A 24,047-nucleotide genomic window follows, 5' to 3' on the forward strand; every position below is an offset into this window, starting at 1 on the left:
TAACATTTGAAAAGGGCCTATCTGCAAAACGTAAACATTGAGAAATTCTCAATTGAAGATTCCGTACCATATTTATAATTCCTATTTTGATTTATTTACCTTTGATTTATTTAACAGTCAATATCAACAGACTTCAAAAGCCCTAATGATAGAATGAACTAAAATTAAAAACATTTTAAAACTTAAATATACTATTCTGCGAAATGTGACACAAAGCGCCGACGCAAAGTTGACCGAGGTAGGTGAAAATCGAATGATGCAGAAACTCGGTTGAAAACGCGCTGAATTCCACCAATCGCACCGTTCAAGCCATAATTAGTTCGATGAAGCGGCGTTCTCAACATAACACTGTTACGCAAGGCTCGCGGTTGTACGTTTATGTTGATCTGCTGTAGTAAATAGCTGCAGTCTATTCGGCCTTGCAAGATGTCAGCAACCAGGAGAGCTCTTGACGTATCCCTACGAACTCGAAGCAGCTCCAGACCAATCAGCCGGCAACGATCCTCATAACTTGGCAGACGGAACGGGTTACTCCAAGGCAGTTTGCGCAAGGCGAATCGAAGAAACCGTCGCTGGACCGATTCAACTCTTTCAACGCCGTTGTTATAATATGGATTCCAAACGGGAGAACAATATTCCAGAATCGAGCGCACCAACGATCCATACAGTGATTTCAGGCAATGAACATCGGAAAAATGTTTTGTCATCCTAAAAATGAAGCCTAAAGCCCTAGATGCTTTATCTATGACGTATGACATGTGTTGTTTGTAGTTCAGCTGCGAATCAAGGATAACTCCTAAGTCTTTTATGTGAGTTGTACGTTTAATTGTCGTGTTGGACAGCTCATAGTCAAAGTAGATGGGCTCTTTTTTCCTTGAAAAAGTAATCACCGAACATTTCTCTGGATTAACCAACATACGGTTGATGCTGCACCAGTTCGCAAATATTCCGAGTTGTCGTTGTAGGAAATGACAATCATTTACAGACTGGATTCGCAGGAAAAGCTTGAGGTCATCAGCATACGAAAGACGTGGGGCTTCGAGAACTAGGTTCACATCGTTAAAATATAGCAGGAAGATTAAAGGTCCTAAATGGCTGCCTTGTGGTATCCCAGACGTGGCAGGAAAGGTTTCTGATGTGCAATCGCCGATGGTGACCATCAGCTGGCGACCAGAGAGGTAGGATCGAAACCATTGAAGTAATGTACCACTCACCCCCAGTCTGTGTAGTTTAGCAATAGCAATACTGTGGTTCAGCTTATCGAAAGCAGCTGACAAGTCGGTGTATATGACATCTGTTTGCATCCGCTCAACCATGCTTTCGGTAATAAACGAAGTGAGACATAGCAGATTGGTGGTAGTTGACCGGCCAACCATGAACCCATGTTGGTCGTCACTCAGATACTGTTTAGAATGCGATAATAAAGGTTGCATTATGATAAGCTCAAATAGTTTCGATACAGCGCTCAGAGAGGAAATGCCCCGATAGTTGTCCATGTTCCGTTTACTACCTTTTAAACCCATTCGCATTTTTACTAGTTTCATACCTGTGTTCGACACCCGTTAAAGTCTGTTGCGTGGCCCATTATGTTTCTAATCTCAAATAACACAACAACTCGTAAAAATTGTTGAATTCAAACATCATCGGCAGATAGGCCCTTTTATGAATCTTCAAACCAGTTAGGCCCTTTCAGTTAGGCCCTTTGATTGAACATGGTTTCAGTTAGGCCCTTTTATAATTTGGTAATTTTATTGATTTTTGAATTGGTTTGCATAAATCTTGAACAAAATTTAGCGATTATGTGAAAAAACACTATATAATAGCTAAATATTGGAAATTTTCGGTTGAAGATTCAGTACCATATTGATTATTCCTATTTCAAACCCATTCGCTTTTTACTAGTTTCATACTTGGGGAAGATCCAAAAATGACGTCCATCGTTTTTCTGGATTTCTAGAACCCTTCTACCCCTCTGTCACGCTTTTTCTAATACCCAATCTATGCACTGTCACATTTTCGTACATCCCCCCATTGGAGGAGGCCCCAATTGATGGACGTCATTTTCGGATAACCCCTTGTGTTCGACACTTATAATGGTCTATTACGTGGCTCACAACAATTTGAATTTGAAATAGCACAACAACTTGTAAAAATAGTTCAATTCAAACATCATCCCCAGATAGGCCCTTTTACAAATTTTCAAACCAGTTAGGCCCTTTTTGAATTTGCTAATTTTATTGATTATTGAAGTGATTTGCATAATTCTTCGACAACATTTAATGATTATGTGAGAAAACAACACAATATCATACAAGCTAAATATTGGAAACTTTTCTATACAAAATCAGCAACATATTGATTATTGATATTTCAAACCCATTCACTTTTTTTACTAGTTTTATACTTGTGTTAGACACTCATTATGGTTTATTACGTGGCCCAGAACGTTAGTAATCTCAAATAGCATAAAGACTCGTGAAAATGGTTGCATTCAAATATCATCAGCAGTTAGGCCCTTCAATGAATCTTCAAACCAGTTAGGCCCTTTCAGTTAGGCCCTTCGATTGGACATGGTTTCAGTTAGGCCCTTTTATTAAACATAGTTCCAGTTAGGCCCTTTTGGAATTTGTTGATTTTATTGCTTATTGAAGTGATTTTCATAGTTTTTAAATAAAATAAAGCGAGAGAAAAACAATATAATAGCTAAATGTTCACACTAAGCTCTTACGGTGAATTTCACCGTAATCTCAACAGCTGAACAGTTCGGTGAAATAAAACACCGTAACTTCGTCGGAATTTAACGTACTCCGGTGATTTTTAACCGAATACTGTAAAAAATTACCGTACTCCGTTACTTTATTTTACCGAACTGTTCAGCTGTTGATATTTCACAGGAATCCGTAAAATAATTTAAGTGTGTTGGATATTCTCGGTTGAAGGTTCAATACCTTATTGATTATATCTATTTCAAACCCATTCACTTTTTTACTTGTTTTATACTTAAGGGCCTGAGGTACTTAAGGTATCTGAGTTCCATTCCCGGTCGGTCCAGGTTTTTTCGTAATGGAAATTTCCTTTACTTTCCTGAATATAGAGTACCTTCGTACTTGTCACACGATATACGAATGCGAAAATGGCAACTTGTCAAAAAAAGCTCTCAGTTTATAACTGTGGAAGTACTCATTTTTTTTTTTTTTTTTGTATGTTGCTAGCCGTACAGTGAATACTGTCCCAAGCTCTAAACTAGACTTTAGATAGAAAAGAGGACGCAATCCTTCTGAAGCAGTTCACCAGACGTGCACGGAAAGATGGCTTCCAAGAAGACACTGTTGCGATCTGTCTCAGAAGGTTACGGTAGAAGGTGGAAAACGTTCTTTTCACACTATCACTTCACTTGATAACTATTAGATTACTACACAGCACTATTCACGGGTATTGACATCACCATCTTATATATCATCATGATTTCTAATAGTAATGTCTCCATTATCTACATCACTCTTATTATTAACTTCACATCTATAATTCAGCCACAACACCATACTACTGCTTCATCCAGTTTAAAATATAAAACTTCTCACTAATAAAAACAATCACTGTAATAAATAAGTCATATCAACACTCAATATCATCATCTTCATTAAAATAAAAGTAGGGTTCGTTTTGCTTATATCACAAATATTCACAATATCACCAACTGTCATCACTCTAATGATCACCATCTTTGTAGCTATCATTAATCACACAAACCTATTTGACTTTCTTTAGACTATTCACACAATAATGTTATCTCACCATAATATCACTATTTTCTTAGTAACATTATCATAACTAGTAACGGAATTATTCATATATCAACTTGAGGTGATCCCGCCGAGGGCTGAAGGCCGCAATAATAATGAGAACAATAATAATGGCTTTGCACTACGATGAAGCGCATCGCACCGCACTCACAAGTACACCTCATACTAATCACTTACACTGGGCTACCTGTTACTGCTGAAACTACCTTCGAGTACGCGTCCTTGATCAGATTTAGTTTAGAGTTTGTTTGTTAATTGTTTTTAAGCTTATCCACGGAAGAACGACCGGAGGTAACACGTAGGAATTTTCATGCTTTTATACGCGTCAGATTGACTTCCATTATATAGGAAATTAAGAAAATATTATTCAGGGAACGAAAATCACCGTTTATAGATATTATGGGTTCGGTGGTCAGTAGATAGAACAGAGAAAAATCCAACCTAGCCGAATAAACTGTTTCTTTTTTTTTTTTTTTTTTTTTTATTACCGCACCGATAGTATGTCATATGTTATTCCTAGGATCTGTTATTAAGAGAAATTGGTTCTTGAAGTTGTTTGAAAACTTTAACCGACAATATCATATTCTTAAAATTTATTTTAGTTTTTAATTGCAGTAGATTTTCGTTGATAGCTATGTAAATTCTGGGAATTTTGTTCCTTTGTAGAAGTGTTTTAGGGTAATGGACTAGGATATGTGCTTAGCTTTTTGGAGACGAACTAGCCTCCGGCTGAAATTCTCGATAATAGAGATAATATTAATAGTGCTTACCTTTTCAGTGTTGGGGGTGTTAGTGATTAGTTCCTACTCACTTATGTCCTAGTTTGTTTCTCATGAGTTGTTATTCCTATTTGCAGTTACGGGTACCTATAAATAGAGATAGCGATTAGTCTCAAGTTTCACTCAAAAATGAATGTTTTTGGTAAGTTTGGATGTGTGATAAATTGTTTATATCTTACTCTGCAATATTCAGCTTATTATCTAAATTTGGAGAACGTATGATGATTGTTTAATATGTTATATATATTATTTACTTAGTCCGAACTCATGAATGCCTCATCATCATCGCTAAATCCGGCAAAGTCGGAAGGAAGTAATGAGCTATCCGTGCTATTTCCTTCTGACTCATCGCTTACTTCATATTCGGATTCCACCATTTTCTCGTAAAGAGATTTAGTTACTGTTTTAAGTTTGGATTTGTCAGTGGCTGTTTCATGCCATTCTTCAATAGGGATTCCACTACGGTCGATGTCTTGCCAGATGCAATTTCGCCAGGTGTATGCTGGCCTGCCTACTTTTTTCGGTGCCGGAATTTTATATTCCAATGCAGTTTTGAGGATTCCGTTATTACTGCTCCTGATTATGTGGCCGAAGAAATTGAGCCTCGCCGTTCTTATCTTGTTGTTGATGGTTCTGTTGTTTAACCAGTTTGGAGCAATATGTGGGTTCTCATTTTCTTGGTCGATGTTTGTCTCTTGTGAGTTTTCATGAATTAGGATATTTGCTTGATTCTCGTTGTCATGTTCAGCTGTGCCTCTCTCTTCTCCTTCATTTGGCTCTGCAGGGTGTTGCGATGTCTCCCGACTATTATTCTCATCGTTTTCTCTTTTGCTAAGTTCTTTCAAGGTAAGAATCATATCATTCTCCATACTTCTTAAGGAGTTTCTGTTTCTTTTTAATATAGTGGAGACTTCCATACCGTACGTCGCCACCGGTGTGATTAAGCAATGGTATAGACGTTTGACTGTTGTCCATTTCAGTTTATGCTTCCGTAAAAAAGAACATAGATGGTGGAATGCCTTATAAGCTTTGATGATCCTCTCTGAAGTTGTTGCTGCTCTTGATAGGCTGCTTGTAACGTAAATACCAAGGTATTTCATCATAGTGACGACCAACAGATCATATTTTCCAAATTTTCTGGTAGTATCAGGAGCTACGTTGGTAGTGTCATACGGATCACGAAATAACACTTTTGTTTTTTTCGTATTTATCTCTAATCCTATTGATTCCAGAAGTGGAATGAGTAGATCTAATAAGCGTTCTACGTCTTCTTCATTTTTGCATAGAAATAGAATGTCATCAGCATAGCAAAGGATACATGGTAGTCGCATATTGCCTCCATGTTCTAGTCTAATTTCTGGCCAGCTTGCTTGTAGCTCTTTCAATACGTAGTGCAACATCAGAATGAACAGTTCTGGGCTCAGCGGACATCCCTGCTTTATACCCCTGTGTTTGCTTTTGGTGGTAGTGCGCTGTCCAAACCATTGAATCGACGTGTCTTCACATAAGCACGCTTTAATGATGCGATTGATAAGAGCTCGAGGGACTCCCAGTTTGTCCAGTATTTCTGCCGCCTTTGAGGTATCGATTCTGTCAAAAGCTTGTTTCAAGTCAATTGAAACAATGATTGTTTTGACACCTTTTCTCCATCTTTCGTCTAAGATCCTTCGGAGCACAAATATCTGGTCAGCAGCACTTCTTTTCGATTGGAATGCCATCTGATAGCTTGGCAATGGATCTATATTCTCTCTTAGACGCTTGAGGAGAATTTTAGCGTAAATTTTATATGCCGCTGGACACAGCGTGATGCATCTGTAGTCATCTACAGTTGCGGCATTAGTTATTTTTGGTATTGGAACTTGAACGGTTTTTGTCCATGCTTCTGGAACTTCATTTGTTCTGAAGACTTCTTTGATTAGATGCGTTAAGTCATCCTGGACATTTTCTGACGCGTATTTCAACAGCTCGTTGTTCATGTTGTCCACCCCCGGAGCGCTATTGTTTCTGGTCGACCATAGAATTTCTTGAATTTCTTGCCACGTCGGTTCCGCTCCTGGGCTTCTTCCGTCATCTTCAGGAAGTAGATTAAGCGCCCCATTTTGATTTGTGCATGACGATAATTTCTGTTCCCATTGCTGAATGTTTATATATGTTCGCTTTTTGCTTTCGCGTTGCCGCCGGTGTGATTTTATGAATCGAAAAGTTTTCGTCATCTGTTCCAAAGAGTTTTCTTTTTCAATCTCTCTAAGGAACTTATCTACTTTTTCCTCGAAGTGTTGTTGATAGGCCAACCTTTTTTCCTTTTCTGCCTGTCTCGCCGCCTTTTTCAAATTTTGATCATTTCTATTCGCCATTAGTTTCTGTTTCGCTAGGAAGAGGTTCTTATGTGCTTGCTTTCGTCGTGGTGTTGGAGGTGACCTAGATGCTTGGAGTACTGCTTCTGCTGCTCCCATTACAGTCGATTCAATTGCATTCCATTTCTGTTCCGGATTCGAAGGTATATTTTCGGTATTTCGGTGTGCTCTGTCCATGCGCTGTTGGTATTTCATTCTTTCATCTTCATTTTTCAGCAGTTCTAGGTTAAATTTTACTCGCTTTACGGGGTTGATAGTTTTCTGAGTCTGTGATGCTTCTTGATCCGAAGTCTTGTAAGCCATCACACACTCTACCATTTTATGGTCACTACGAAGCGTAGCATCGTAGAAGGCTCTTATGCGAGGCAACTTTGTGAAGCTCATCACCGTCATTAAAATGTGATCCAACTGAGAGGAACTTCTTCCATTCGTCCACGTAATCTTCACTGAAGGAGAGTGGCTGAATGAGAGATAGTTTTTCATTCTAGTCCCGTGAAGAAAGGTTTTCAGTTCAAAGCCGTTTGCGTTGCAGTGTTGATGCCATAGGTTCCTTCCTATTATTGTTTTGTCCGCATCAGTTTGATCGTGAATGCCAATATGTGCATTCATATCTCCCGCTATGATGACATTCTTCTTAAGCTGCTCAGGTAATGAAATGATATATCGGGACAGCGCTCCGAATTCTCGATGGCCGTAGTTGGTTTCACTTCTAATGTAGCAGGAGATGAAAACGGTCTTGTGCCCGAATATGTCAACGATTAGCGCACACGAATTGTCGCCGATTTTCTGAAACCTGTTTTCTCGTAGCAATGCTTTTTGAACGAGGATGGCTGTTCCTCCCCCTATTCTATTTTTCTCGCCTCTGATGTTGACATTGAACCAATAATAGTTGTTAGTTTCCAAGGAGCATTCCGCTATGCGTGTTTCTTGGAGCGCAATTAATTCGTATTTCTTTTGCGCGAAGAATCTGTCCATTTCTTCTCGTTTGGTTCCGTCTGAGCATCCTCGGACATTCCAACTCAAGAAGGTTAGGTGATGCTTGTTGCCGGCTTCTCCCGGTACATCTATAAAGCCGTTTTCGGAATCATGAATTATTTGCGATGCATTCTCGATAACGTTCCGTTGGAAGTTGTGAATTTGAGTGTTAGGTGGGGTGAAGTTTCCCTTCCCATTCCTGCCCTCGACTGTCCTAGTATCTGCTTCAGGATCAGGTTGCCGTAGTCTTTGTACCACACTATCGTAATGCACTCGGTCGATTCTCCCACCTCTCCTGTTTCTCCTTACGATCGCTGCTCGATATGCTATTCGTAGCGTCCCGTAAGCTGTAGCGCTTCTGTTGAATCTGATAATGTCTCCATCTTCGCAATACACGTCAATTCTCCTGTTCAATATGTTGGCAGCTGCTGATATTGCCTCTTGACCTCCCCATTCATTGGTGTCTGCCAACCTCGTAAGCAGCTCTTCGATTCTCTCTACGACGTCGGTTGCATGAAGATGGTCTAATGCGCTGACAGTGTCTGCCAATGATTCGTAGAAGGTGTCCATGTTTGATCTGATATAGTCCACGACCTGTCTGCGAAGCTGCATGACTTTTTGCATATGCTCCGAGTCTTCGCATTCCGTTCGGTAGAATTGACATATCAGTGCTGAGAACAGACAGTGGCCGTCTGACGGCATTCGTTTTACCAGCACATAACTTCTTTCACAACGCATATGTTCCATGCTTCACTTTTCACACTTAACAGTTTTTATAATATATGTAATGCTATAATAAAAACTTAATCTTGAGATGGCGCTAACTGACGGGAAGAGGGTGATTTAGTTAGTAAATTGTAGTGATATTATTAGTATAAAAGACGGATTTAATAAGATTCTGTTGTATCCTTGTAAGGCCATGCGTGTTCCTGTGCCGCACGATTTCTTCAATGTTAGGAGGTTTTGATGCACATTAAAATAATAAAATAATGCTCCGGAAGAGTGGCTGGAAGTATAAATAAAATACGTATAGAAAAAACAAACAGGGGACCGCTTCAAAATAGACCATGTAAAGTATCGGTTCACGGCGATGTTAATCAATAGTGTTAATTATAAACACTTTTGATTATCATCACCATTGGCACCACTAGTGTGCATCTTTCTCTGCAGAGTAAAGATACATTTAAGCCCCGAGACCTGACAGCAATCAAGCTGGTCACAAGGTTGTGCCTTTGCCCAGGGATAACTGTGGAAGTACTCATTGAACACAAAGCTTAGAAGCAGGCTCTGTCCCAGTGAGGACGTAAAGCAAAGAAGAAGTATAAGAAGAATTCTTGCAGGGCTGTTACAAAAACAAACGAATTTGTTTTTGTGAAAATCGCGACTTTTGGAACTCGATCCACAACTAGAGGCAACAAATAAAAATTAACAAATGAAAATTATTCAAAATTTTTAATGTAATTGATTTTTTTTTAGGATAAAAAATAAGTTTTTCAACTAACTTCGCATTAAGATTATGATAAAACTAGTAAAAAAGAGAATGGGATTGAAATAGGAATCAATATAGTACTGAATCTTCAATATAGAATTTTTATTAATCAATGTTGATTTTCTCACATACCTAATCGATTGATTTTGATCTAAAACTTTGAAAATCACTTCAATAATCAATAAAATTAACAAATTCCAAAAGGGCCTAACTGGAACTAAGTTTAATAAAAGGGCCTAACTGAAACCATGTTCAATCAAAGGGCCTAACTGAAAGGGCCTAACTGGTTTGCAGACTAGTAAAAGGGCCTATCTGCCGATGATGTTTGAATTCAACCATTTTCACGAGTTGTTTTGTTATTTAAGATTTTAAACGTTATGAACCACCTAGTAGACTATTATGAGTGTCGAACACAAGTATAAAACTAGTAAATAGGAGAAAGGGTTTGAAATATGAATAATCAATATAGTACTGAATCTTCAATAAAGAATTTTCAATATTCAATGTTGATTTTCTCACATAATCGATTGATTTTGTTCTAAAACTTTGAAAATCTATTCAATAATCAATAAAATTAACAAATTCCAAAAGGGCCTAACTGGAACTCTGTTAAATAAAAGGGCCTAACTGGAGGGGCCTAACTGAAACCATGTTCAATTAAAGGGCCTAACTGGTTTGAAGACTCGTAAAAGGGCCTATCTGCCGATGATATTTAAATTCAACATTTTTTACTAGTTTTTATGGTATGTTAGATTAAAAACGTTACGTGGCCCAGTAATAGACTATGAGTGTCGAACAAAAGTTTAAAACTATTAGATAGCAATGAGTTTAAAATAGCAACAATCAATATATTACAGAATCTTCAATCGAGCATTTCTCAATTTTTACGTTATGCTGATAGACCCTTTTCAAATATTTCACTAGGTTCTATTATGTGAGAAAAACGCTATACAATGGCTAAATATTGAAAAATATGGAGGAAAATTAAAAAATGCACGGAAGGGCCAATCTGATTTTGATGGAAATTTGGTTAGGCCCTTTTATGACCAGTTAGGCCCTCTTAGTTTCATCATTTTCAGATAGGCCCTTTTTAATTTGAATAAAATTACCATTAATAATGCATTTTGCATGCCCGTAAGAGTATGTAGGAGTAATTTACGTAAAAAAAATGATACGAATAATGAATAATCAAGTTTGTTTACATTTTGCAGTTAGGCCCTTTTCAAATGTTACGCTAGAACTATCAACCTCTGGATTTTATTTTGGGATTCCTGTAGAGATTAAACGTTATAGAGGTTCTCCGACATTACCCGGGAAATCATTACCCGGAATGCAATTTACCGGAAGACCATTAACCGGAAAACCATTTACCGGAATGAACCATTTACCGGAAAACCATTACCCGGAAGGACCATTTACCGGAAAATTATTTCTCTATTTCTCGCCTTTTTCATTAACGTCGTTTTATGGTCCTTCAGGTCCATAAAATATTTAAAATGATCACCAACTATTATGAACAGGGAATGTTCTTCCTTCAAAATACGTAAGCATCGAAGAGGAGTCTAAGATATCTTCGTACTTGATCATGTCAATATGCATCATCTTCATATATTTGCATTTCATAGATGATTCACCCTTCTTTATAAAAGCTGTTCTTTTAGCTTGTCTTTACTGAACTGGCTAAATTTGGCTACAACTATGTTACTTTACTTTCGACATTCGACCGTCGGTTCTCCAAGTGTCCAAATGTTAATAAATGAGCAATGGTTAGAATTTTGAACACGATTGGATGTGCTACTTTTCGCCGAGTGTCAATTCACCGAGTGTCGTTTCTGTAAACGTCAATCAACCGAATGCAAATCCACCGTATATCCCTTTTTCTAGAATCACCCATTTCGGGTCATCTGGTATTCACCCTTCTTTATTTGGTTGACAGTTCTTTCGAGTTCCACTGATCTCAGCATTTTTGGCAAAACGTGTTTAGTCGAAAATGACCAAATATATTCTTCTTATGATTGCTTACTATTCTTTCTAGTATATTATCCTGGATTCGGGGTACAGACATTCAGAGATATGACATTCGTAGAAAAATAGCACAATCAAGGAAATTCAAAGGAAAAGTAGATCAATTGAGGTTCAATATTTCAGAATCCAGAGATGAACGTCACAATGGCGTATAGTGTCCCTACTCTCGATCACCAAGGGACTCCTAGTTTCGTCTTGGTTTTTAGATTTCCTCAAACCTAATGACTCCCCTAAATCAATGCGTTTTTTTACGGCGACAGCGTATCCAACCCACAGTGACGCAATTTCGCAGCGATTTTCGTCGTATCGGTCCAGATGGTTCCATATAAGAGTGCTTAAAACGACTCAACAACGAATTTTTTTGTCGAATTCGCTTTAAAAATTGTGTTGATTTGGGGGAGCTTTAAAGCTAAAATGAGAATTGCACTGTTGTATGTTACTTCCCTCGCAAAAATAATGTTTTTTTTTTTTTTTTAATTTTTTGATACAATATTTAAATCGGATTCTAAACTGTTTAAATTGAAGGGGATAAGAAAACTATCATAAATCCAAACATTTTCAAATGCTGGGATGTTCCATTTACTCCAATGCACCCTACCTTAGTTGATAGGCGATTTTTTCGATTTGTATCGACCTCGTTAATATTTAACATCAAATATATATAACACAAAAAAATCTTTTCATTGTTTTTATCCTTGCCAGCAATGTTTTGTTTTATACCCTAAATTTGAAGACATAGTTTTTCGATCTATAGGGAGCCGGATCCTATTTTTGACACTTTTGATTCACTTCGACAGTGGGGCCAAAGTGAATCATGGAAGTGCCCAAGTAGCTCTGCACCATATCAGGCGATTCTTTTCTAAATAAATCGTAAATAAATGACATGTGCAATTAAATTTTGGTATCGTAATGTTCGTTGCGGCAAAGTGAGGCTATTCAGAAAGATCAAGCTGAGGTTGGTAGAATTGAATATCGCCGGTTCTAAATTATTTCTGGTTGGCAAATTTGACGACGTTTCAGAGCTGGAGTACTTACATACTTGTCAAAATATGAACGAATGTAAAAGTGGTCGATTGACATAGGCTCTCAGTTGTTAACTGTAGAAATGCTACTAGAATAGCTTTGTCCCAGTTGAGTCGTAACGCCTGCATATAGAACAATATATTTAGTCCATAGCTATTTGAAGATGTCTTTTGAAAAAGTGTTTATGGAAACCGAGTCAAGAATGTCCATGGTTAGCGTGACATAATTTGTGCTGAGCATCAATGGAAGATAATAAATATTGTACACAAATGTATTGAAAAAGGTCGTCGAAAATGGAAAATTTGGCTTTCCGGGTAATGGTGCATTCCGGTAAATGGTACATTCCGGAAAATGGTTTTTCCGGGTAATGGTACATTCCGGTAAGTGGTATTCCGGTAAATTGCATTCCGGGTAATGGTATAGAATCGTTATAGATGGAAAAATCCGACCCACCTCTTATGAGAGAAGAAAACACCATTTGGAAGATGAAGCAGCTGTACCGGTTTCAAAAAAACGCGGGAGTTCTACCAGAAGGTCAACGCATACCGCAATAGTTTCGTGCTTCGAGATGTGCAGGAATGAAGATAGAGGCATTTTGAAGGACGAACGTGAGGTGATGGAAAGGTGGCAGCAGTACTTCGATAAACACTTGAATGGGGCTGATACGGCAGACAATGGAGATCGATGAAACGTAGAGAATGTACACGTTGGATGATGGAAACCAACTATCCTGCAATTTGGGGGAGGTCAAGGATGCCATTCAACAGCTCAAAAATAATATAACAGTTGGTATAAGAGATGAACTCATCAAGAAGGGCTCGGAAAAACTGGCTATTTATCTGTATCGGCTTATTGGCACAATCTGGGTAACAGAATCGCTACCGAAGGAGTAGAGAGAAGGCTCCATACAATAAGGAGTCAGCTACATAAAATGTGAAAAATTTGTGAGTACAAAGCGATATCTAAGATCAGCGTCTGTTGTTTGTCACCTGTGGTGAACGAGCTCGTGGAAAGTTATCAACGGATCTACAAAGTATCTTTACTTTAAAATCCTTCATGAAAGCCGTGAATATCAGTTCTTGACGCACCATTTTTCAATCGATTTCAAAGTATTGTGAAATTTAGCAATAATATGCATGACTATGCTAAAAAATCGAGTTCAAAATCTAAGATCAATAGAAAATGTCCTTTGGAACAAAGCTGCTGAAAATACATGTTACCGCCCAGTTTATGTACAATAACATTTGCTATTAAATATGAAATTTTCAATCAATTTTAGCATTATTCTGAATCAAAATGTCAGTGCAATTCTGCAAAATTACTCGGCAGTAGGTATGTATGTCCAAGGGAGCAATATTCTACCCACGACCTGCTGGGTAGCGACGAAATCAATTTTTCTCCCACAGTAATAGTTGCCATGCTAATATGCTGCTCCTCCTTTGTTCAGCAGCGGGAACCCAGTAAACTAGCTTCGGGCCAATTGATTTCCAGACGACGACGATGTGAAATGGCTGTTCTGTCACAACATCCCAACCGATGTACCTACACAGTCAGCCGTTTGATGTTTGTTGCTTTATCATTAGGTGCCTTTAAGGCATCATTCCTTCATCAGACAAACTCTCGAGAAACACCCAACAGCAACAGAGGGATGTTTAAATGTTGGCCGAGGTAAATGCCAAATTGCTGCTGCTGGGCGGTGTCCTTTCCCTTCGAGAAAGGTTGGACTCGAAATTTATTACAGGGGGTTGTAATGGAAAGAAATGAGGGATACTTACGTTTCTGTTTTGCCTTATCCGTCAGCATCTTGCTGTTTGTTATGATATCCGATTCTATCCAGTGATTAACTTGTTGCTGCGGCTGCTGCTGTTGTTGCAGGTGTTGATGATGGTAGTAATGCAACGATGTTGATGTTGGTTGTTGTTGCGGTTGATGTTGGTACTGTTGCTGCTGTTGAATTGGTGGCAATGAGTGCAACTGATGCGAATGATAATGATGGTAGAACGGTTGCTGCTGATGATGGTGTAGATGTGGATGACGATGCTGCTGCTGATAATCCAAGTTATCCTGCGAGTGCGATTTCGCCACTTTCAACGATTTGAATCCATTGATGATATTGTCATTGATTAACGAGTCCAAGTCACTACCGAACAGTAGGTCGTCAATGTTGCGATTGACGGCGAGTATGCGATGGCCGCTTCCGTTGCTGGATCCGGTGCGGCTAGAGCCGCTACCGCTACTACCGCTTCCGTTACCGTTACCTCCGCCTCCACCACCTCCCCCACTGAGTACGAACCCACTCAGACTATCCTGGCTGCCGCTGACTAGAAGCGATGATGATGCCGTCGCTCCTGGTGCTGCTGCTGCTCCTGTAACCGCGCCACCTGCTCCAGTAACGGACAAACTGCTGCTTGTGCTAATGCTGCTGCTGCTGTTGCCACTATTGTTATTACTTCCACCAGACCCCCCACCACTGTTGTTGAGTGTTGCGGCCAGATGAGGGGGGACTATCATGCCCCCGGCAAACACATTCACTCGCGCGTTCAATTCGAAGCAATTGCAACCCTTCCAGACGCAACGCGAATATACCGGCTTCCGGAATGAGCTTTTAGGTGCTCACTCCGGGCTCTTCTAGCTTAAAAAACCCCCCAATCCCTAGACACGATCCAATCGGATATCTTCTTTCTTCATAAATAAAGCAAACTTTTACAATTGAACTTTCTATACAATTAGCACTTTCACAGCTCACACCTTAAAGGCTGTAGTAACCAATCTTCTCTTCGAGATCGCCTCAAATTGGAACACTACTATTGCACATTCCGACCAAACGACCTCATTCGCATCGAACTAGAACCCACCACTCGACGAGACGAACTGCGAGCATTTTCTCCACCACCGAACCGCACCAAGCACTCACCAAGCCTTCCGGTGGAAAAAATGCACCACCCCCACGAACTGACGAACGTCGTGAACAACCCACACGCTCCCGATGCGATGACAAAGAAAATCTTCACGATTAGTCACACAAGTAGATTTTCCAGCTGCTTTATTCTTCACTGCTCACGAGACACGGAACACCGATCCGAGCCAGACGAGTCAGCGTTAGTCAGTTGAAGTCCCCGCCGGTCCGTTTCCCCCGTTCTTTGGTAGACTGGGACAGTTCAGCACCGTTCGAGTGTGGGTATGTGGACTTGCTGCTGATGATCTTTCTGGTTTCTTTCTTGGTGCTTCTGGTGGGCGCACTGCTCCTTTACTTATTTCCTTTATCGTTATTGTTATATTTCATTTATTATTTGCACAGGGATCAGTTCCACACGACGCAACGGACATGTACACACACGGATAGATAAAGGCGGGCGCGCGCACACGGACACGCACACACACACACACACCCACAGAGGACACAAACTTGGGTGCAACTGGGTGGTGATTGGGGTGGCTTTTGTTATGGTGCATCTGCCATTCTGCTACTATTTCGACGAGTGACGGGATGCTGCTGCTGCTTTCGTTTGCACAATTGCAACTGCAATGGCGTGATGTTGGGAACTCTGGGAACAGTTCACCGGAAGCAGATCATTGAGGGTCCTGTTTTGTTCGTCGTCGCCTCTCCCCGAAGTGGTTGATTGTGTTTAGGCCTGAAAAAAGCGGAAAAGAAAGAAACAAGACATTAGAGAGAATGCAACGGATTAAGGAGCACGTGATCCGCTGTGGAGTCCGAACTTTAAGACGCAATTCTACAAGCTCGATGCACAGCAGCAGCGCGATCATGTGAGCTGGCTGACACAATAACAATTGCACTTGTTTGTTGCAGCCGCAGGAATCACAATTCATCGGTTATTCTGCAATCAACCGGTTTGGGCCGGGCGGAGAGTGTAACAACGTATGTTTGGCGCGCATACTAATCGCTAAGCGATGCAACGGAAGATAAGAAAGTGCTGAGGTTTAGATTGCCCTTTGATGATTTGTAGCGGCGTAGATAGAATTCGAGCAGTCAATGTGTTAGTTGGAAATTAACTAGAAAGAAACGCTTTTGTTAAGCTCTTTGTAATCATCCGATTGTAGACTTAAATATCTTTAAACATATTTCGATTGGTGATGGCATGCTCCTAGAAGTATCCGATTCCAAAGGTATAATTTGTTGAGTAGACTGAAAATTTGGTAAGAAACCTAGGAATTTTATGAACAAACCAACTATTTTTGGTAGAAGCTGAAAGTTTCGTTAGATTTGAAGATTTCGCGAGGCAGCTGGATATTCTTCGCGAAAATTGGAAAAAATATAGTAAAAGTTAAGAATTGTAGAGAAAAATGACAATTACTGGAGGGAACAATGGCATTAAAGCATAAAATAGAGAACTGAAGAGAGAAGACAGAAGGTAGAAAGTGAATACTGCACACAGATAACAAAAACAAAAGGCCATAAGGAAGAAATTGGCAATCATAAGGTTGAAGCCGAAAACCATCAAACAGAAGCCAAAAGTGGAAAGGCAGAAGGATGACAGAAAGTCGAAAGAAAAACGAAGAAAGGATATAGTAAAATGCATAGAGAAGGAAATTAGATGAGTAGAAGACAGAAAACAGAGTCTAGGAGACAGAAATCAGTAGAGCAGACGTCAGAAGACATAAATCAGAACGCATGAAACCGGAAGCAAATTACAATTACAGACACCAGAACTTAAAGGCCAGCTAGTATAAAGCAGAAGCCAAATGGAAAAATACAGTAGGCAAAAAACATAATACGAAAAGTGGAAGGCGAATGACATGAGAGTGAAAGCAGAAAATAGAAATTCAGTAGACGACTGCCGGCAAAAGGCACTTGGAAAAAAGATTATTTGAAACAAACTGAGAAATTTTCAAAAGCTGAAAGTGAATGAATATTTCAATAATCATTTCACAATTTTTAGAGCGATATTTGGAAAAAGTGTTGGAAACATATCTGGAAAAATCTCAGGGGAAACTTCAGCAAGAATATCAGAGAAAATTCCTCCATAGTTTACTGAAAAAAATCCCAAATGCAATTCCAGAAGAGATTCCTAGAAGTTTTCCAATATGAATCTTCTGATGAATTTTAGTGAAGAATAAAAGGATCTCTGGAGTAATTTCTGGAATAATCTCGAAGACTTGCTGTAAAAATTCCGGCAGAGTTTTTGGTAAAATTTCTCGAGTAAATTCTTGAGCAATAGCTGAGGAAATTCTGAGAGATATTATTGGAGAGATTCCTGGTAAAAACTCTGACGGTATTACTTCAGATATTAAAGAAAATCCCGATAGGAGCAGTTCCTGAAAAGCTTTAAAATGATTATGAAAAAACTTGTGGTTTAACATTTGTGACAATTGTTGGATTATTTTTGGAAGACTTCCTGGAGGAATTTCCGGAAGAATCTCGGAAGAACTTTCTTGAGGTTTTGTAATATTAATTGTCTGATTGATTGAAAATGTTTGAACAAAATTGGAATAATCTATGGAGCAGTCCATGTAAGTATTCTAATGGCAAAATACAGAAGGCAGAAAATAGAATAAGGACTGCGGTAGGCGAATGACATAAGGTGAAAGCAGAAGATAAATATCTGAAGGCGGAAAACTGAAGACAAAAGGCACTCGGAAAAAGATTTTCTGAAACAAACTGAAGAATTTCCGAAAAAGTAACTGAATATTTTTTTCAATAATCATTGAACAATTAGAGCAATATTTAGGGAAACATATCTGGAAAAAATCCAAGCGGAACTCCAGCAAGAATGTCAGAGGATTATTTTTGGAAGACTTCCTGGAGGAATTTCCAGAAGAATCTCGGAAGAACTTCATCGAGAAATGAATAAATAAAGGACTCCCAGAAAGGTTTTGTTATATTAATCGTTTGATAGATTCAAAAAGTTTGAATAAGAATGGAATAATTTCTAGAGCAATCCAGCACTCCTGAAGTAATTTCTGAATCAATTCCTGGCAAGAAAATACAAAAATACAAGAGGATTCTGTAGGGATGTTTGGAGAAATTGGCGGAAAATTCCTGGGAAAACTTTCGGATGAATCTCTAGTTTTTTTTCTATCTTTATTAACAATATTCTTAGCCCTGGGCTAGTTCATATCGGGACCAATGGCTTTACTTCCCTTCCGAAGGAAGTCGTCACTATAACGATTTATCATAAGTGACTATCTCGGGTCTGGGATTCGAACACAGGTCTTCGGCGTGAGAGGCATGTGTTTTTACCACTACACAAGGTCCGTCCCCCAACAAATTCGTCCAGGAATCTCTAGAGGTTTTCTTCTAAAGAATTCTGCAGGCGTCTCTAAAGGGAATTCTCAAAGCGTTTTTCGAAAGTTTCGCATTGAAATACCTTCAGCAATTCCATGTTTCTTCATGTGGCTACTGGATGTCTTTCAGTGATTCTTCAAGTTTTTTTTAAGAATTCTACAAGAAGAAATTTTTCCAAAGTTTTTTATGTATTTCTCTGTTTTAAAAAAAAAAAGTGTTCGAATCCACGACCCTCAGCTTGACCTTGCTGAATAGTTGCGCGTTTACCGCTACGGCTATCTGGGCCTTATTTTCGAAGCCATTCTCGCCCAAATTCACTGCCAAACCAGCTGATACTTATTATTGGTACTAATAGGATCGTCACTGCAAACTTCCTTCCTCGAAGTAGAGAGTGACCAGTCAACCTTCGCTTCCCTGTCTGCTATGCTCTGTATGTGTGTATGTGGGTAATCGCTGGACTCTCGCTAAATTTCAACCTGCAGACGGACGGATATTACAACGTCCATCATCGGGCACGCAAAGCCATGCTGAAATGCTCTCTGCAGTTCGGCGGCCGGCGCTGGCTGGTAAGACATAAAGCACCGCACACCAGAAGAGCGACCACGGAATGCGATGTGTGCATCCTGTCGTCGATGGAGCTGCTGCTGCAGCCACAGCCGCCGTCATTTGTCGGAATGAGGTAGGTAGGTAGGTATAGACCAGTGGTTCCCAAACTTTTTGAATCGTTGGCCAAATCTTGGATACATTTTTTTGGGGCGAGACACAATACTACAGTTCGACAAAGTTGTGTAAAACACTGATTTTATTCATGTTTACCAAAAATTCAATGTATATGTTGTTTCCAACTTCCTAGTAATCTAAACTACCAAGCGAGCAAAATAAAACTTCAACTTTCACCCAATATATAATTTAGTCCAAATTGCACGATTAAATTAATATTGAATGGACTAATACAAAATGCTTTCGGTATCCATACAAAATTCTTCGTTTTTCTTATATGGCGGTATGCAATACTTTTTTTTAAATCATCAAAAAAAAAACTTTTGAATATCGAATGAATTGTGAACTTTGTTGATAAGTATAAAGGGTGGCCACCAAGTATCCATTTTGAAATTCCCGCTTTTTTCCGGTATGATTTTTAAAATTTTCCTGGTTTTTAATTGAGAAGCCCATACGCAAAAGGATGACCATTTGGTCGGTTTTTTAACTGAATATACTAAACAATTCTACGTCAAGCTTTTCAACTGTATTTCTAGGTGATTTTTCTGTCCAATAAGAATAATACAGTCGCCTCTCCACATCTCGATATCGAAGGAACCATCGAGATAAGGAGAGATCGAGACATAGAACATATTTTTAATGAATACTAGATTGAAAACCGATCCGTTGTTAGGAAAATAGGTATAATAATAAACAAGCACACGTCATTTCATGCTCCTCAATTTCCTTCATCACGAAAATCTGGTCTAGTAACCTTTGATAAAGTGATTATCGATATAAGGAGAGAAAATCGAGAACGAAAAACAACAAAACCACATCGAGATATGGAGATATCGAGATATAGAGAGACAATTTTTGCAGAATGAAGGGACCGAGGAAATCATCGACATAAGGAGAGTTATCGAGATGTAGAACATCGAGATGTGGAGAGTCGACTGTATTCGGGTTAGTTTTTTTGATTCCCGTACAATTAGTATGAAAAATTGCTGAAAAATCTTGAGTTTTTGGGTTTGATTGGCCGCCCGTGGTTGCTACTCCAGTATCGCCAGATCAGCTGCACTTACACAAGGAACCAACCGAATGACTGCTTGGGACTAACAGACACCCTCAGTGTATAAGTGCTGGTGATCTTCTATTTTTAGGCAACAATGGCGCCTGCCACGTCAGAATGCAGACCAATGAGGGAAAGGGGAGAAATTGATGATGCATTAAACTGGCTCCCATGTAAACCGTATATACCACTGCGTTCACGCCAGTTCATGCGGGAGTGTATGGGCTGGGTGAAAGGCATGGCAGAGAGGTTTGCTCTTTGGTTAGCAGACTGCCTATGTATCAGGCGAAGGGAAACGGTTTCTAATCCGTTTCTGGTTCTAGCGTTTGCTAAGAACCAAGGCGGGATTAATTCTCTAAGGTGTCTTATTATGATCACTTTGTGGAGAAAACCAGACCGGGTAGGTGAGGAAGGGCTGGCCGTTTTGTTTACAAACATCTGAGACAGGTAGTCGAGAGATTGATTCCTGATAGGGTGGAGAAACAGTGTTGTCAAGAATTATTATAATCTGGTCGCCCCTTCTCCTTGTGTGCTCTACCCCTTTCTTTATTTTTTGACAATTTTGTCCACACTGATGGCAGCACAGTTAGTTTCAGTTTCAGATTTGGCTACAGAGTAAAATGCACACACCTTGCTATGAACGAGTAGGGTGTGAGTGTGATGGATAGAGAGTGTGAGTGTGATAGATAGAAGCAAGTGCAAGATACAAGTACAAAGTATGAAGAAAGGGACGGGCCTGGGATTGAACCCATGACCTTCTGCATATGAAGCAGAAGCGGTAGCCATTAGACCACCAACCCCGTCTTTTAGTATGAAAAATTGCTGAAAAAACTTGAAACTCAAAACTAGGTTTTTGTCACAGCCATTTGCTTCTAATCCTCGCAATTGTGACAATAAGATGGTTTCTACTCTTGACACTCTTGATTCACTCCAACAACCAGCTGTCTCGGCAAACGTTGTATTGCCCAGTAGGTCGTAGAGGCGTTGAAAATAATACCGAAGATTATGTCAAATTTACATTTCCCGTTTTCCCAACTTTCTTGGGCGATTTTTAAAAATATTATTCCACTAAAACACGTCGGAGTGAAAAAAAATGTTCAAATCGGTCGTTCCGTTCTCAAGCCAACTCGTGACATACGAACACCATTCCACTTTCATTTATATAGGTATGCCCCTCTTGTGCATCCTATTACACTACTTCAAATGTTTCAATCTATTATCTTTCGATTTTTTTTCTTCATAAAAAGAAAAGTTCACTAAGCATATAAAGTTTAAGGTTAGGATGAAACAAAGCCCACTAAACTAAAGAAAGCTATGAATCCAATATGTTCAAGATTTAATTCTGCCAGAAGTTCTGAAACTCTGATTCAAAACTTTGAGTCATAAGTTAGTGAAAAAATCAAGCCTTGGTATCGTTGAAGATGGTGAAGATGATCGTTTAAAATGGTTTTCCCGGTGACCATCTCAAATTCCCGGGTTTTCCCGTCTTTTCCCCGATGGATTCAAATTCCCGTTTTTCCTGCTTTTCCCGGTTCGGTGGCCACCCTGAACACATGAAGTTCGAATTCTGATTCATACTAAGCAAATAAATTGCCACACAAGCTGATAAACTTGCATGCAAGTTGGCTGAAATCGTAAAACTATGCGTTTTCAACAGGCAATATTTCAAAAACTAGACGTGCTTGAGATTTTAGCTAGACGTCTTAGAGATTTTAGACGTGCTATGATATTTTTGAAAACAGCAACGGATTCTTGCAACAAAAAAATATTCCGCAGTGATATATGAATTTGCATCTGTGATAATCCATCTAAAAAAAACTGTGAGAATTGTGTTCAGGATTTCGTCAAAATTCTTTTAAAATTTCTTCTATGAAACCAATGAGTATATTGTCCAGGATTTTATAAAAATCATTTTCAGAATTTTGTCAGAAACATTCGAGAGATTTTGCCAGAAGTTTTTATTAGATAATGCTTTCCCAGGATAATGTCCCGGATTCTGTAATACCTACTAGAATTCTGAGAAATCCTATTACGGAATTTGAGAAACATCTACTTTACTGCACCGAATTATATGTATCGTGAGAGTTAATTACGGAACTGATTTCAGTTACGTAATGGCACATTGCAAACACAACAATTTCCAGAAATTCCGAAAATATGTTGGAAAAGCAACTAGGTCAAATTTCTGAGATCATCAAGAGGCATTGTAAATTGTCTTTTAAAAAATCATCATTCTGCACATTGTTGTCTAAACTAATATTTAACCATTTAACCAAGACATTTTAAGCAGTTCGACAACATCAGAACATCATTTCATTGATATCTGTATAATATTGTAGAATCCTAGGTATTACACATATTAGATTAAATATAGTAGATTAGAAAACAAGTATGCGAATCTAATTATGAATTCTTAGTAGGAGTTTTGGAGTCAAATTTGTAGGATTACTTGATTAAAGTTGTTTATTTTAGAATTTTCAAACCAGATTGCAAAATTGTTCATAGTAAACTCGAAGATATTTTGGAGTTATATGAACAGTTTCCGCTCTGTCAGATACACAGATTTAGACCATAGTTCCGCATAAAGGCAAAAATTGATTTTAAAACCATTCTCTTCTAAGAAAACTATCGAAATTATGCATTAGACACGGTCCTTGACTAGTTCCTAGAAAAAAATAATGATCCGGCGAAACTTTCGCAGAATCCGAGGAGAGATCTATTCAATAGAAACGTTTAGATTTGTATCAACCGGAATATGCTATGACTAAAAAAAATGTAATCTTTTCTATGGTATTCAATATAATTTTTAAGCAATAGGCCGATCGTTTTGATTTCCGAATTTTCTATGAATTCTAATAAAAATCCGTATAGCATCCCACTACAAATCTTGCCAGGAACACCTAAGAATCCTTCTTAGAAAGTTCCAAGGGTTTCAATGAGACCTTTTTTGATTCTGCTCAACAGCTGCCGCCTGGAATTTACAAAACATCTTACAAGAAACGGTATAATTGTAAGAAAAAGCCAAACATCTCTCTAGAAAATCAACATTCTATTTACAAGATTCTGCAAAAATGTACTCTATCAACTCCTCAACAAATGCTAGTCATGGCGCGAAGTGCGAGTCGTCAGGAAGTCGCAAAACTCTTGGCAATTTTTTTTTTTAATTTCGCCCAGAGTACTTGAAATTCAAATAGATGCCGGATTTTTCGCGGATAAAATTCATGCTCGTAAAAATCCTTCTTTTCATCAAGTGAGTTAGTGTTTTCCATTACCTTTTTGTCGACAAAATTAGATAGATTTTCGTATGAAGTAAAATTGTGTGTATTCAAAATGAAGAAGGTTATTGGAGAGATTCCTTTGGTCTGTACTTATTTCTCATTAAACTCAGCTACCTTACCGGTAAGAAAAAAATACACAAAGGCCGATTTCATATAAAATGGGCAACTTTGGAATCCTGTACCTCTTCTTCTAGCAGTCATATTAACCTGATAATAATAAGTAACTTAAAGATTGATCTGTAGTAAATTAATAAAATTCTGTTCACAGGTGTTTGATCCTTTGACCATGACGCTTCCTCCAGCAGG

The 24,047-nt window shown here is 38.8% G+C and overlaps 1 protein-coding gene across 2 annotated transcripts in view; it reads right to left on the bottom strand.

The window, feature by feature from the left end:
- Nucleotides 1-24,047, bottom strand: part of LOC5577988 (serine/threonine-protein kinase minibrain) — a 232,117-nt gene that overhangs the window by 156,851 nt on the left and 51,219 nt on the right. For both annotated transcript variants that reach the window (XM_021850450.1, XM_021850451.1), the window contains one exon: nucleotides 14,224-16,080. In XM_021850450.1, coding sequence (XP_021706142.1) covers nucleotides 14,224-14,959 — 736 coding nt within the window. In that variant the 5' untranslated portion in view covers nucleotides 14,960-16,080. The remainder of the gene's footprint in view (nucleotides 1-14,223; nucleotides 16,081-24,047) is intronic.

This window comes from Aedes aegypti, chromosome 3, assembly GCF_002204515.2.
Source record: "Aedes aegypti strain LVP_AGWG chromosome 3, AaegL5.0 Primary Assembly, whole genome shotgun sequence".
Taxonomy (NCBI): Eukaryota; Metazoa; Arthropoda; class Insecta; order Diptera; family Culicidae; genus Aedes; species Aedes aegypti.